This window comes from Phocoena phocoena, chromosome 6 (assembly GCF_963924675.1).
Source record: "Phocoena phocoena chromosome 6, mPhoPho1.1, whole genome shotgun sequence".
Lineage (NCBI taxonomy): Eukaryota > Metazoa > Chordata > Mammalia > Artiodactyla > Phocoenidae > Phocoena > Phocoena phocoena.
The window spans coordinates 50883297-50899589 of NC_089224.1; the positions used below are offsets into that span (position 1 = coordinate 50883297).

At 35.1% G+C, this 16293-nt stretch overlaps 2 protein-coding genes across 5 annotated transcripts in view; one reads left to right on the forward strand and one right to left on the reverse strand.

The window, feature by feature from the left end:
- Window positions 1-3804, forward strand: part of PSIP1 (PC4 and SRSF1 interacting protein 1) — a 38037-nt gene extending 34233 nt beyond the window's left edge. Inside the window, exons 15-16 of the mRNA XM_065879831.1 lie at window positions 1314-1425; window positions 2238-3804. Of these exons, the coding sequence (XP_065735903.1) occupies window positions 1314-1425; window positions 2238-2298 (173 nt within the window). The 3' untranslated portion in view covers window positions 2299-3804. The remainder of the gene's footprint in view (window positions 1-1313; window positions 1426-2237) is intronic.
- A 2770-nt stretch (window positions 3805-6574) lies between these two features.
- SNAPC3 (small nuclear RNA activating complex polypeptide 3) overlaps window positions 6575-16293 on the reverse strand; it is a 44709-nt gene continuing 34990 nt past the window's right edge. The window contains exons 5-8 of one of the 4 annotated variants that reach the window (XM_065879121.1): window positions 15927-16009; window positions 14526-14690; window positions 11742-11849; window positions 6575-7220 (exon numbers count right to left, since the gene is read on the reverse strand). In XM_065879121.1, the coding sequence (XP_065735193.1) occupies window positions 7073-7220; window positions 11742-11849; window positions 14526-14690; window positions 15927-16009 (504 nt within the window). In that variant the 3' untranslated portion in view covers window positions 6575-7072. The remainder of the gene's footprint in view (window positions 7221-11741; window positions 11850-14525; window positions 14691-15926; window positions 16010-16293) is intronic. The other 3 variants (XM_065879119.1, XM_065879122.1, XM_065879120.1) reach the window with 3 other exon arrangements.

Below are 16293 nucleotides of genomic sequence, written 5' to 3' on the forward strand. Positions count from 1 at the left end.
AAATTAGTAGTAGTAGTGGTTGCTATTCTTTTTCCATTTAAATTAGGAAACATTTCTAACCTACACAGATAGTCAAGGGAAATGAACTTCCCATGTCCCCATCACTCAGCTTCTGCAATTATCAATACATGAGCATTGCCTTTTTATATCCCCATCAAGTTTCTCTGTGACACCCCTGAAGATTATTTTGAAGCAAATTCCAGATACACTGTTTCAATCATAAATATTTTAGGATGTATATATGACAGACGCTTAAAACAGAATTCATAGTTACAGGCATACCCCACAGGTTTGGTTCCAGACTACTGTAATAAAGTGAGTCACATGAGTTTTTTGGTTTCCCAGGGTGTATTAAAGTTTTTTACCCTACACAGTAATCTGTTAAGTGTGCAGTAGGATTATGTCTAAAAAAACAATGTACATACCTTAATAAAAAAAATACTTCGTTGCTAAGAAAATGTTAACAAATCTGAGCCTTCAGTGAGTCATGAGTCATAGTAGTAACATCAAATATCACTTGACCACAGATCACTATAACAAATATAACAAGAGTCAAAAAGTTTGAAATACTGTGAGAATTACCAAAATGTGACACACAGAAGTGGAGTGATCAAATGCTGTTGGGAAAATGGTGCTGATAAACATGCTTGATGCAGGATTACCACAAACGTTGAATTTGTTAAAAAAAAAAAAAAAAAAAAAAAAAAGCAGTCTCTACGAAGCCCAGCAAAGTGAAGCGCAATAAATCGAGGTCTGCCTGTACCATTAGCCACTTTCCCCAAAATTAGCAGCTTCCTCAATTCCACAGTACTAAAACATCTTAGCAGCAACTGCTTAATGTAGAAAAAAAAATGTTCCAAAGGAGTTGAATTTTGTTACTCACTTATTAGGGAATGATATAGGTCTCCTTAGAGATTTGTTAATGAAATAATATTTACCGGGAAGCCCTCATCATTTTGTCATAAGAGACGAAATCATGTTAATTAACTACTTTGCCACGTTTTGTTGTTAAATACAAAATCTTACTGTGATTCACACTGCTTTTTCTAAGAACTAGAATAAATCGTAATGCTCCAAAGAGTTGTACCACCCTTTCGTGTTCCTGATAACAGTAACAAATGGAATAATCAGATTAGTAACCTACTTCTTATATGGATAGATATATGTCGTAACCCCATTTCTTATTGTGCCTTGTCTACCCAAAGGATTACAATGTAATTTCAAATAAAATACAGTAGTAGAAACTTTGGGACTATGTTTTATTTTTGATTTTGGGTCTCTCTAACAGTTTTTCCATTGAAATCTTTATAAAGGTTCAAAGAGTCTAAATGGAGGATCAGATGCTCAAGACAATAATCAACCACAACACAATGGAGACAGCAATGAAGAAAGCAAAGACAACCACGAGGCCAGCAGTAAGAAAAAGTGAGGACATGTTTTAGTGGGTTGTGATGTATGTTTTAATTTTTAAATCACATTGCTGTTCCAAGGTTATTTGTGTAAGGGATTTATTTTCATCACTCACTTCCTGAATTCAGGATTCAAGACGCGAATTAAAATGGCCAAGCCGTAAAGAAACTTCGCTTGAAACTAATATGCCACTGTATTCAAGGGAATAGAGCAAGGCAGGACTCCTGTTAAAAAAAAATAACTATTCCTTGGACTTCTTCCACTGATAGCACCTTTAATAATGACCCATGTCCATACTTCTTGAATTTTGACAGGATACAGAAATTAGATCTAGAATCATAGGCTGTGTTGTATTATCATACCCACTCTAAAATAACTAGGTGTGTAACCGTAGTTATCCAAATCTTGGTTTGTCCACCGTACACTTTACGGACTTGGAATCAAGCATCCTTTAGTTCTGAAATTCAGGGAAATCTTGTCCGTGTGTATATTACCCTCTCTTCTTAAGATGTATAATATGTTGGTATCACAGATATAACACTTTCATGTTCTTTAAAGAGAATTCATTTTAAAGCTGGAAATGGTGGGAAAGGGCCTGGGCCATGATGCTTCCCTGAGTTATTTTGCTTGATGTGCATATTACTTTGTGAAGAAGACACAACATGGTAAAATAAAATTTTGGACAGAAGATAACAATTAACAATAAGTCACGGAAAAAATTCTTTCGGTGATTTTCAAAACAAATGCACAGATTTAATATCTTTTTTCCTCCTGAGGAAAAAATCCTAACCCCAGTTGTCACACCTTTCTTTCCCCCTTTTCTTTAGGCCATCCAGTGAAGAGAGAGAGACTGAAATATCTCTGAAGGATTCTACACTAGATAACTAGGTTGACATACCTGGAATATAAAGAACATTTGAGAAGTTTGTAATGGTTTTCATTCGAAATATTTAGACTGCTGAAAGTTTTAAATTTTTATAAGCATAGGTTTTGATGTTTAAAACTTGTTTTGAGGGAGAGATCTCCTTATCTTTGTTTAAAAGTGACTAAACATTGCTGATTGTACTTGTGCAGTATTAACAGCTACATTATACAGTAAATGTGAGGGAAAGTCCATTTTAGGAAATGTTAAACTGCTTTTCCAGACATTGGTTGTAGTATATTTTCAATTAGTGTGTGTATGTAATTGATAGTAGAAAAAGGTTACATTTTTAAAACTGCTACTTGTATAAACCTTCCCTCTTTTCCCAAATACTGTGGGTTTTGTGCATAGTTTTTACAAGTCTTGGATTTACCAGACTGTCTTTTCATTGTTTGTGGGTTTTGTAGAAGTTAATCATTTTTACGGTAGATAAAATGTTACTTCTATACAAGTATTCACTCCCTCCCTTTTATCAAAAGTTAATTTTAATCGCAGTCTACATTGTGCTACATTATCCTGCTGCTTTGTAACAATGTGTGGTCTGTATGCCTTTTTGTATGACAACTAGATACCCAACTGACGTTGAACTGTTCTACGGGGTACAAAACTCATGTTAACTTTTGAAGGTAATTTAGTTTTGTGGCTGGGAATTCAGTGAAGTCACATGAGTTTCCTGCAGCGTGCAGGAGTATATATAGGAATGAATCTGGCTTTAGGGTTCAACCATTTACGATCCTTTACAGGCACTAGTAGCTGAAACTGAAAACTAAATGATAAAAGTTTATTTTTGAGAAATGTCTCGAGTTTCTGAATTTTTTTAAAAGTCACACATTAAAGAAGTCACTAAGTATTTTTTTAATTGGAAAAAATGCAATCCATAATACTTTTGCAGTAAATAAAAAGTAAATACTATATAAGGAAACTGACCCATTTGAAAACATGGCTATACCAGAAGGGAAGTTTTATTTCTATGTCATACATGTGACAGGATTGCAAAAAGTGGAAACACAGTAGACAAAAGTAAAGGAGTTGTCTGTATATTCATGGATATGGACTAAATCAGGGTGAACCAAGGTTAACACAAAATTTAAGGGTAACTTAGCATTTCTAAGGTATTTTGAATACTAGGTCAGTTGGTGGTTTGCAGTAGCTTAAAAGACACTTCTCATGTTTAGAAACTGAATATGGGGAAAAGGCTTAATTACCAGTGTTTGCATGTGACATGCATCTTATGCTTTGACCTCTCAGGTAATTGTTTTCATCTACAGATGAAAAGTTTGAAACATTTCAGTAATTGGGAGTTTTGCTTTTGAGAGGTCTTACAATGGAACTAGGACCCACTGTTTCGAGGGAACTCTTGCTATTATATCTGTTTGGTCCTTAATACAATTTAAATTTGGACAGATTTATTCTAGTTAAGCCATAAGTGTCAACATGTAAACTTGTTTTGATTAAAGAATTTTTCTATCAAAGTCTACTAGTATATTACTTCTTTGCCATTTATAAAACTGTGCTGGAATTCTGGATTTGTTTCCAAGAGAGTATACTTGGTCATAGAAACTGTATTATTTGGGGACACAGGGTTACTAAAACATAAGCTCAAAATGCTAAAAATAAAGGAAATGTTATCTTTTGGTTTACCCTTCCTTTTCTTTCAGTGACCCAACGGATCTATATAGTTTTACCAAGAAACCACAAACTATTCAAATGCTGGAGAGAAATATAGTAGCATTCTGATTATTTATGTCTGATTTTATGGGCTGACCTTGCTGTAGCCAGTTGATTCATGTAGCGTTAAAACACTGTTGCCTTCTCTTCACCCTCATTTCAAGAAAAAAATTTTTTGTCATAGGTTGATTCACAGATAACTACTATTCTCAGAACTCTTAAGAAAAAGTCATATAAACAGGTATCAATTTTCGGGAGCACTGGCTCAATTTAAATTTGTATTTGACCAAAACTACATAGCTGAACAAGCCAGTAAGAGATAATTTAAATGAGATAGCTAGCCCCAACCCAAACGTATTTTTTTTAATATATAAGCAACATCTCTTGTGGTTTTTTTTTTTTTTTAACCATCAGATAACATTTAAAAGAGTAAGTTACATATGACTTGGCAGAATCAGTTGTTGCTTGTTTTCTCAGCTGCTCTAGAGAAATTTCAGCTGTATCATCTGAATTGGAGAACCTGAAACAGCTTGACTGGAATGATTTCAAATAGTAGGATGACAGATTTTATCCAGTTTTTGCTGATACATTGATTGTAGCGTACCCATACACACTTACCTGGTTAAAGACGTCAGGTCTAGATCAGGTCTGCCATCTAATCCTGTACAAGAGCAAAGGCTTTTACAGGGCTCTGTGAGGGCTTCACTAATACAACTTATCCAGAGAAAGATCTATTGGAAATAGCAAACCCATAATTACATATTAAGAAATGGAGAAGCTGCTATATAGCCAAAAATGTGTTCACATATTTATGCCGTGTAATTTTCCAACCTCAGAGATGACAGAGACACTGATATTTGATTGGGAGAAAGGTCAAATTATCCTTAAAGGATACTGAAGCCTAAAATAGGTATTGCTTTTCTAGGTAATTATTTTGTGCCTGTCCATCCACTAGTATATCAAAATTTCATTCATTTCTAACTACAGAGGACGTTGACTAATAAGCTCATGACATTTTCATATTTGGCTTCTTTAGATAAAATGTTGACTGTACTTTGTCATGTGTTTAAAACTGAATTTTACAGCTACAAAATCCCTGATTCAAGACATCTTAAATATGCCTACTTCAAGTTAGAGTGGGAGACCTGTGTAACTGATATGCAATACATTGGCAAGTTCTGAGAATAGTATGGTAGGCCTTTAGACCTCACCAGGAAATGGTAATAGAAAGGTATCTGAGCCTTTGTAACTTTGGTGAAGAAGTTAACCTTAAGAACCAGCAGAAGAATAATCTCAAAGAAGAACAAAATAAGAATTTCGATAGCAGTAATGTTTTAACTGACAGCCTTCTTTGCCAGTAAAATAAATTGATTGGTACGACACATGGATTAATGCTGCTTTATGACAATCCACTTTCTGGAATTTGCTGTTTTGAGATATGAAATGATGAAAATAAAAGTAAACAGTCCCTTGCATACTAATGGAAGACCTATAAGGAATGCAGTTTAAAAATAAAGGAAGCAAAAATTCATTTTTACCTGTGGAACTTTAAAGAATTAGATAAATCTTTGGTTTTCCAGCAGGATTTTCAATCTGTTCTAATTCAGCATCATTGGAAACATGAAGGTAAACATGTAGGCAATAACAGCCAGCCAGCCATGGAGGGACCTCTTATTTCCTTATGCTGATTTCCTGGTGTATTGACTGAATCGGTGAATATGACCACCGCTAGAAACAGGTCCTCGTCTTCTACAAACCAATCGACTTAATTGACTTATGTGGCATTTAAGTCCATAAAACATTTCACTGTCAACCTTTTAAACACACAGTCTTTTAGGCTTCATCAGTTTTTGATTTATATAGTAAATGTTCTTAGCCATCCAGGGAAAGCGGAATCCAGCCGAATTTAAATGTAACCTAGAAGAGAGAACGTGAAATTTAAGTGCAACACATTTAAAATGTTTAATTCTATTTAATATTTGTCCAGCATTCCTAAAAGTATTAAACAGAATTAAATTTTCCACCAATAAAGATTGCCAGAAAACATTTCAATATAGGTAGCTACAATTTTCTCTCATGGATCTAGACCTCAGAATTTATCAAAGTTGCCCTTTGGCCCAGAATGAGAATAGGATAACTATAGAGTATCATAACCAGAAGAATGAAGAGCTGGGATAGAAAAACAATTGTGTTCTTGCATACAGGATGCTGTGTATTATTGCCTAAGAATCGTGATCCACAGCTAGCAATCCAAAGGATCTTGATATCCCATGTCCATTCATTGGTCATATTAGATAAAATCTATTCCTTTAAAATCATGAAAATATTAAATTGACATACATTTTAAACTAATAGCATTTGTGATTCCAAAACTTCTGGTCAAGAAAGGAAGCTTCAGTTTAAGTGTTACTTCTGTAAGGTATGAGTGTATACTCAAGATCTTTATACATTCGTTATTCGTGTAGTGAGTCTTTCTGAAGTGTTAAGTGTGCCTAGTTTCTACCAAAACAAAACCTAACATTACAAAAGCGCTCAGTGTAAGATTAAATTACACAATAGCTACTCTTAATGTTGTATTTATTAAATAAGCTGCTTTTATTAACTTCTCCCTCATTTTTATTACAGATATTTGGAGCATCTTTACCTTGGAAGCCTCATGGTACAAGGTGTAGCGCTCACATTCTTCAAAGAATTTTCAAAACACTTCCATCACTTGATGTATAATGATAGATGAGCAAAAAGCCCTCTGGACAAAGAGTGAATAGGCATACTACAGACTGGGAGAAAACCAGAATACTTGTATCTGACAAAGGATTTGTACGCAGGATACATAAAGCACTCCTACAAATCAATGAGACAACTCAAAAATGGGCAAAACACTGAATAAAAACTATGCTTTGGAATATTAAAATAATTTAATATATTTCAAAACATTTAAATACATTCAAGTTGTTTAATAAGAAGACCTGTGATTTGAACTTTCTTTGCTGGGGTGGTAACTTCAGCTGATGGTCTCAGGTAGATCCTGCTCCTCGTGGCATTTCTTGGAAGTAAAGGGTACACATTTTGATATTAACTAAAGGTTCCAGGATCAACATAAGGATAAGCGAGGAATTCCCCCAGTTTGTTGCCTTCTGAATCATAGTGGAGCATTCGGAAGCAAACATCACAAAAGAAACATGGGTCCTCTGGTGCAAAACTGTCATTGTTCGTCACCCATCTGTAGTTAAAAAAGATGTATATTATTATAATCGACTTTTTCATGCTTTAATATGCTGCAGTAGTTATGACCTGTAATAATATGTATACATAACATTCCCACTATTGCCTTATTTATATAGTCCTTTATATAATTTTGTATACACATGTATACATAAGACATATCGCTACCAATACCCTACAAGGCAAAAGGACAACTACATTCTGAAAGACTTCTCCTTAAAGGTAAGTGGCAAAGATTGTAAATCCATACTTGAAAGCATAACATACTTGCCATGACATACCTATCCTTCAAATAACTGTTATCATAAACACAAATGTTCTCTTCTAATAGGCCATCTTGAAAATGCATAATATTAGATATACTACAGGTTTGATAAACTTTTTGCTTAATCTTTCTAACTGGTAAATTAGTACTGGTTAACTTGAAAACTCCAGCTTTTATTTTTTTAAACATCTTTATTGGAGTATAATTGCTTTACAATGGTGTGTTAGTTTCTGCTGAATAACAAAGTGAATCCGCTATACATATACATATATCCCCATATCCCCTCCCTCTTGGGTCTCCCTCGCACCCTCCCTATTCCACCCCTCTAGGTGGTCACAGAGCACCCAGCTGATCTCCCTGTGCTATGCAGCCGCTTCCCACTAGCTAGCTATTTTACATTTGGTACAAATCAATGCCACTCTCTCACTTTGTCCCAGCTTACCCTTCCCCCTCCCCGTGTCCTCAAGTCCATTCTCTACGTCTGCGTCTTTATTCCTGTCCTGCCCCTAGGTTCTTCAGAACCATTTTTTTTTTTTAGATTCCATATATGTGTGTTAGCATATGGTATTTGTTTTTCTCTTTCTGACTTAGTTCACTCTGTATGTCAGACTCTAGGTCCATCCACCTCACTACAAATAAATTTCGTTTCTTTTAATGGCTGAGTAATATTCCATTGTATATATGTGCCACATCTTCTTTATCCATTCATTGTCGATAGACACTTAGGTTGCTTCCATGTCCTGGCTATTGTAAATAGTGCTGCACTGAACACTGTGGTACATGTTTCTTTCTGAATTACGGTTTTCTCAGGGTATATGCCCAGTAGGAGGACTGCTGGGTCGTATGGCAGTTCTGTTTTTAGTTTTTTAAGGAACCTCCATACTCTTGTCCATAGTGGCTCTATCAATTTACATTCCCAACAAGAGTGCAAGAGGGTTCCCTTTTCTCAACACCCTCTCCAGCATTTATCGTCTGTAGGTTTTCTGATGATGGCCATTCTGACTGGTGTTAACTCACTGTAAAAACTCCAGGTTTTTAACCTAGAATTTAGGATTAAAATGTTACAGAGTGTATACAAATGGGAATATGGGCAACATTATTCAAATGAGATTTTGGTTTTTGACCTGAAATGTCACATTAAGTGAAAATGACATTTTTCAGTCTATCTGAATTCTGCATCCCATGGAATGTTTTGACATCCCCTGATTTCCATTTCGATCTGATAACTGATCTATCATGTTTTCCTATTGATCATTTAGAAAAGCATACTGTGAATATATGCAAATCAATCAATGTGATATACCATATTAGCAAATTGAAGGATGAAAACCATACGATCATATCAATAGATGCAGAAAAGGCTTTCAACAAAATTCAACACCTATTTATAATAAAAACCCTCCAGAAAGTAGGCATAGAGGGAACTTAACTCAACATAATGAAGGCCGTATATGATAAACCCACAGCCAACACCCTCCTCAGTGGTGAAAAACTGAAAGCATTTCCACTAAAATCAGGAACAATACAAGGTTGCCCACTCTCACCGCTATTATTCAACATAGTTTTGCAAGTTTTAGCCACAGCAATCAGAGAAGAAAAGGAAATAAAAGGAATCCAAATTGGAAAAGAAGTAAAGCTGTCACTGTTTGCAGATGACATGATACTATACATAGAGAATCCTAAAGATGCTACCAGAAAACTACTAGACCTAATCAATGAATTCAGTAAAGTTGCAGGATACAAAATTAATGCACAGAAATCTCTTGCATTCCTTTACACTAATGATGAAAAATCTGAAAGAGAAGTTAAGGAAACACTCTCATTTACCACTGCAACAAGAAGAATAAAATACCTAGGAATAAACCTACCTAAGGAGACAGAAGACCTGTATGCAGAAAACTGTAAGACAATGATGAAAGAAATTAAAGATGATACAAACAGATGGAGCAATATACTATGTTCTTGGACTGGAAGAATCAACATTGTGAAAATGACTATACTACCCAAAGCAATCTACAGATTCAGTGCAATCCCTATCAAACTACCAATGGCATTTTTCACAGAACTAGAACAAAATATTTAACAATTTGCATGGAAACACACGACCCCGAACGGCCAAAGCAATCTTGAGAAAGAAAAACGGAGCTGGAGGAATCAGGCTCCCAGACTTCAGACTATACTACAAAGCTACAGTAATCAAGACAGTATGGTACTGGCACAAAAACAGAAATATAAATCAATGGAAAAGAATAGAAAGCCCAGAGATAAACCCATGCACATATGGTCACCTTATTTTTGATAAAGGAGGCAAGAACATACAATGGAGAAAAGACAGCCTCTTCAGTAAGTGGTGCTGGGAAAACTGGACAGCTACATGTGAAAGAATGAAATTAGAACACTCCTTAACACCATACACAAAAATAAAACTCAAAATGGATTAAAGACCTAAATGTAAGGCCAGACACTATCAAACTCTTAGAGGAAAACAAAGGCAGAACATTCTATGACATAAATCACAGCAAGATTCTTTTTGACCCATCTCCTAGAGAAATGGAAATAGAAACAAAAATAAACAAATGGGACCTAATGAAACTTCAAAGCTTTTGCACAGCAAAGGAAACCATAAACAAGACGAAAATAGAACCCTCAGAATGGGAGAAAATATTTGCAAGTGAAGCAACTGACAAAGGATTAATCTCCAAAATTTACAAGCAGCTCATGCAGCTCAATATCAAAAAAAAAAAAAAAAAAACCCAATCCAAAAGTGGGCAGAAGACCTAAATAGACATTTCTCCAAAGAAGGTATACAGACTGCCAACAAACACATGAAAGGATGCTCAACATCACCAATCACTAGAGAATTGCAAATCAAAACTACAATGAGGATCACCTCACATCGGTCAGAATGGCCATCACCAAAAAATTTACAGACAATAAATGCTGGAGGGGGTGTGGAGAAAAGGGAACCCTCTTGCACTGTTGGTGGGAATGTAAACTGATTCAGCCACTGTGGAGAACAAACACTATGGAGGTTCCTTAAAAAACTAAAAAACAGAACTACATACGACCAAGCAATCCCACTACTGGGCACAGACCCTGAGAAAACCATAATTCAAAAAGCATCATGTACCACAATGTTCACTGGAGCTCTATTTACAACAGCCAGGACACGGAAGCAGCCTAAGTGTCCATCGACAGATGAACGGATAAAGAAGATGTGGCACATATATACATGGAATATTAAAAAGAAACGAAACATTTGTAGTGAGGTGAATGGACCTAGAGTCTGACATACAGAGTGAACTAAGAAAGAGAAAAATACCGTATGCTAACACATATATATGGAATCTTAAAAAAAAAAAAAAGGTTCTGAAGAACCTAGGGGCAGGACAGGAATAAAGACGCAGACATAGAGAACGGACTTGAGGACACGGGGAGGGGGAAGGGTAAGCTGGGACGAAGTTAAGAGAGTGGCCTGGACATATATATACACTAACAAATGTAAAATAGATAGCTAGTGGGAAGCAGCTGCGTAGCCCAGGGAAACCAGCTCAGTGCTTTGTGACCACCTAGAGGGGTGGGATAGGGAAGGTGGGAGGGAGACGCAAGAGGGAGGAGATATGGGGATATATATACATATAGCTGATTCAGTTTGTTATACAGCAGAAACTAACACACCACTGTAAAGCAATTATACTCCAATAAAGACGTTTAAAAAAAAAAAAAACATTGTGGTGGGGAACCCAAAACAAACTTATGACACTAAATTCTTCCCTTTTCGTCTAAATGGCTTTTGACTCTGAGCCACAGTTAAATAAAATCTAAACATGCAAAACCACAAAATTTTATGCAACCATATTTTGACCTCATTAAAAATTAGATGCAGTGTTATTTTTATCATCGAGAAGCTGTGGATGAAGCCAACTTTGTAAACTGCTAACAAGAGGCAGAAAGAATATGGCTCCCTGATGACATACATCATCCAGCATAAATTATCAACCAAACTAAAGTTTGACGTAATCCCTAGACTTCCATTATACATAATTCCTTATTGTCTAAAACATGGCTCTAACCTACTAAACTGATTTGTACTACTGTTTGTACTGCTTTCCTACTAAAGAAAACCCTTTATATTATTTATATTCCGGAGTGTAAATCCTCAATTCAAAACAGAAAAAAACTGAAATACCAAAAATCTAAAGTACTTGACTGTTAAAAACCAATACTTTCCAAGGAAAAATCAGAATCACTTACCTAGCTGTGTACATTTTACAAACAAAACATTTTCTGGTCCACAGCCAATGCTTCTTGATAAGAAGGGGATAGAGTGTCCTATCCAGGCAGTCATTATGATGCACAAGCCTTTTGTACATGAAAAAATAAATGACACTGTAGTGCAAATTTCTGTGATCCGTAATGAAATATATCCTTACCTCAAAATTAAGAACACAGTAGGTATATTTTTCAATTTATTGTGTTCCACAAAACACTTTCTCCAAAAGAGCATTTGGGATTAAACAATGTTTTCTTTCCTGTGAAACTTCCCAAATCCCTTTTTGGCCATGTGCACTATGACTCTTAAGAGGGAAATACGGTAGGCAGCATTTCTTGAATGTATTCCTTCAGAGAATCCTTGCTTTGCTCAACACGTAGTACACAGTCTGAGCAAGTGTACTCAGTACTATTTTACCTAGATTAAGTGGTTTTGTGTTACAAACATGGCTCTTTTTTTGCTAAAAGAGCTCTCATTAAAATCCAAATCTGGCTTCTGTTATAATGTGAACTGGTAGGACTTTAGTTTTAGGTGTCAGAATTCAGAAATTTTTGTTATAATGTGAATTGGTAGGACTTTAGTTTTAGGAGTCAGAATTCAGAAATTTTAAGTGGGAGTCAGTTCTCACTATGCCACTAATCAGCTTAGTGGGTTTGGATAAATCCATTAACCATGCTGGACCCCAGATTCTTCATCTGAAAAATGAATGGAATGCACAACAGTATTTTAAAGGCCCCTGATAATTATAAAATTTGATTTTTTTTTTTAGTAAGAAAGGGTAGCAATACATTAACTTCACCATCAGAAAATGATTAATAAACTTTTAATAGTTTACCAACTATTAAACTATGGAATGGCACTGAATGATTAAATCCTCCTGTAAGACAAAAATTACCTGCAGTCAGTTACATTAAAAAACTCCTTAGGAAAGTCCTACAGTGCACATGCTTATTAACAGGTGTAAATTGTTTTTCCAAGTTGCCTTGAATTTAAGGAATGACACTACAGCAATATGCCTACATTGTAAGAAATGTAAGGAAACTCAGATCACCAGAAAAAAGTCGACTGTCTTCCATCTTATGCTTATACTGAGGCACACTCCCCCTCATTTGAGTGAAGAGCAAGAACATTTTATAAAAACTTAAAGAACACTTTATCAAAGAAGTAAACCCATATAATTTTAAGTCATATAAATCTATGAGGTTTATGAGCTCTCCTGGCTCTTGCTTCATTAATTCTTCCCTAGAGGCAACTGTTTTCCATTCTTTTAACTGCCTCTTTTTAATTTAGCTCAACATCCCTCTGCAGAACTACGAAACTTTGGTTAACTAGATATTTTATGTTTAAATTACGACAAATGAATTAAACATCCCCCTAAGCCACAGAATTGACTATAGGTTCATTTTACTGTGTAACACTTTTGTTTTCTAGCTACTAATTCTCTCGTCGGCATTTGCTTAGGTTTCAGTGTACCTGTCACTAATTCAGTTCCTTATTTGCTGACAGAATGGTAAACATGCTTTCCAAATGGGCTACACACCAACGGGAGGTCTAGCAGTCTCAGGACATGCTTTCTTTGTCCCCTGTCCTGCTCCAATCTCTGGACTAAGCTGTTCTCTAGGTCTGTTCTACAGCCATCATTCTGGGAGTTTGCTTTCCCATCATTCTGAGAGTTCCTTTTATGTCTTATCTATTCTGCTTTGCATTCCGTGTTTTCTTTTTTCAAGGTTTACTCTTTGTGTAAAGTACTTCTGGTAGCTTCCTGAGAATGAGGGCATGGGAGGTAAATTTTTAGAGACCAGTCACTAAAACTCCAAAAAAGTGGAAGCAGGGACTTTCTAAAACCATCAGAATGAGTATATCATTGCTCCATAAAAAAATCTGAATTGTCTCTCAGTAGAAATCAAGCCAAGGATAGATCAGGGCTTATTCCTATATAATGGTCCTTCATAAATTGACAGTTCCTAAATAAGGAAATGAATAGCCTTATTCATTAGAGGTACCAGCTATACAAAATTTATAACTAATCCCTAAATCTCATTTTAGACTATTTCATTCCTGACCACTCTAAATCTTTATCAAAGCATTAAAGCCTTCATATTTGTCAAATATTAGAATTACTCTTCTCTTTCCCCAGTTACCTTTTACCTCCTTCAAATTTTGGCAAAAAGAGAAGAAACCTAGAAATATTGCTGCAGATTTGCAAAGCAAAGGGCCTATCTGATATACAAAGTGGATGACTATTACCTGAATAATAGCTGTCCAATATACAAAGATACTTACTTTTATTTACAGATTTTTAACCCTTTAATAAACAGTAAAGTATTTCTTTTTTTATAATAAATATCCAGCTTGTATTGTTTGTCTTTATACCAGCACTGTCATAAAATATAATTTTTTAATATTTTTTAATGGAGGAAGGAGCTCATGGAGACTCACAGAAGTCATACACTGTCCTCGGGCAAAGGAGAAGCTTCAGTTATTTTTATTTTTGGCATATTCTACCATTGCAAATGGCTCACACTGGTTAGTCACTAAAGTAATTATTACAGATTTTCGAAAAGACAAACAATAGAAGATGCAAATGGATGCAGAGTTGGTCACTGCATAGCAAGCAGTTATTTTTGCTGCTCCTGAATGAAGCTGCAGTGATTACTTTTATTCCTCTTATTTCAAACAAGCAAAACTACCTGTGCTTTTATACTGTGAAATAAAGAAAAGGAAAACAGGACAAATAACAAAATGTTCTGAGTTCTACCACTTACCTTATGTCAGTAATGACAACAATGTGTTCACAGTCTCCCTGGTGACAGTATAAGTAAGGAAAACCCAGTTTAATACACAAGTCATTGAAGGTGAAATCTTCCATCTTAGCAGTCTGAAACTTTCCATACCCTCTATCATGGGACTCTGACCACTCAATGATGGTTCTGAGGAGGAAAACGGCAAGGATGTATCACTGCTCCAAGCGGTTTGCAACTGCATATTTCACAAAAGCCAGCTCACCGAATTAACTGGAAAGCTACCAAGTTGAAATGAAAACCAGAGTGGATGATACATGTTGCAAGTAGGAAGGAACTCTGAATTTTTCTGTATCCATTAGAGCAGCAGTTCTCAAAGTAAGGTCCTGAGACTCCCACAGGTTTGTGAGGTCAAAATTATCTTTACGGTAATCTTAAAACTCTTTTCAATTCTTATTCTCTCATAAACGCCAGTTTTCTGGAGGCTATGTGGTGTGTGTTATCACTTCAGATTGAATGGAAAATGTGTAACGTCACTCTTCTCACTATTTTATTTTGTTCTGGAAAAGTTATTTTTCACAAAATTGTTATTAATGGTAACTATAACTGGACAATTTAAATTAGTTAATAAAGTATTTCTTAGTTTCAATTTCTAATACAGTGAATACTTACAGCTATAACCCACATAAACAAAAGCTCTTTGGAGTCAATTATTTATAGTATAAAGGAGTACGGAGACCAAGTCTGAGAACTGCTGCATTAGAATATAGATACAGATGGCTATAATGGAAGAGTTTACATAAACACTCAGAAAAAATATACATATATACTCTATTTGCCAGGATACCAATAATAAAAGTATGGTAATACTTTTATGTAGATAACATGATGTCAGACATAGATTTTTCATGTTATGTACATAAGCAACCTTACATACACATATCCACTGCAAACAGTATACACTGGACAAGCAGAAAAAATAGTGAAAGATTAATTTACTATCACCTAAACATGAAGAACAGAGATTAATAAAGTGTTCAAGTGGGATTTAATCTCTTTTTTCAGATGTATCTAAGGCTCAACACAAGGTTTACTATAATTTCTGAAACAGCAGATAATACATTTAAAAAATAATTCTAGATAGCTGGCAAAGATCTTGAAATGGTCTATGTATGTCTTTGGTAAGAAAATTTTCTTCTTGGGGTAAAAATGTGATTAACTTACTATAACCTAGGCCAACCAGATAACTTTGAAAATATTTTAAAAATTCAGAGATACTTTTTAACCCCAAAACAAACAAAAAACAATCTAACAAAATAATTCCTTGGCAAAGATTCTTAAGAGACCAACAATAGAATTTGTGGTGATAACCCTATTTTGACAACGAGAAACAGGAAAGACTTTAGGATTTTTGGAAAGTTATACCTGCTCAAATCTCTGCATTCAGGGTATCTTTTATCATTGTAAAATATTCCTTCAAAATAAAAGAAGGCTGATTTATATAGGTCCTGAAAGAAAACAGATGGTATTGAGAGAAAGTACAGTATTAACAATTATAAAATTGCTCTAAGTATTAATTCCACATTTGTGTGTCATAAAATCACACTAATATGTTTTACAATAACGTCATGCAACTTCATAGAATATGTTCAGTTCATTAATTTATTATTTAACAGGAACCTCCTATGTGGGAAGTATTATGTTGGTTACCAGGGATAAAGATATAAAGACACAATCCTTGCTGCTATTTTCAATTTTATCCTTTTGTAGTTTTAATCACTAGGTTTGATTT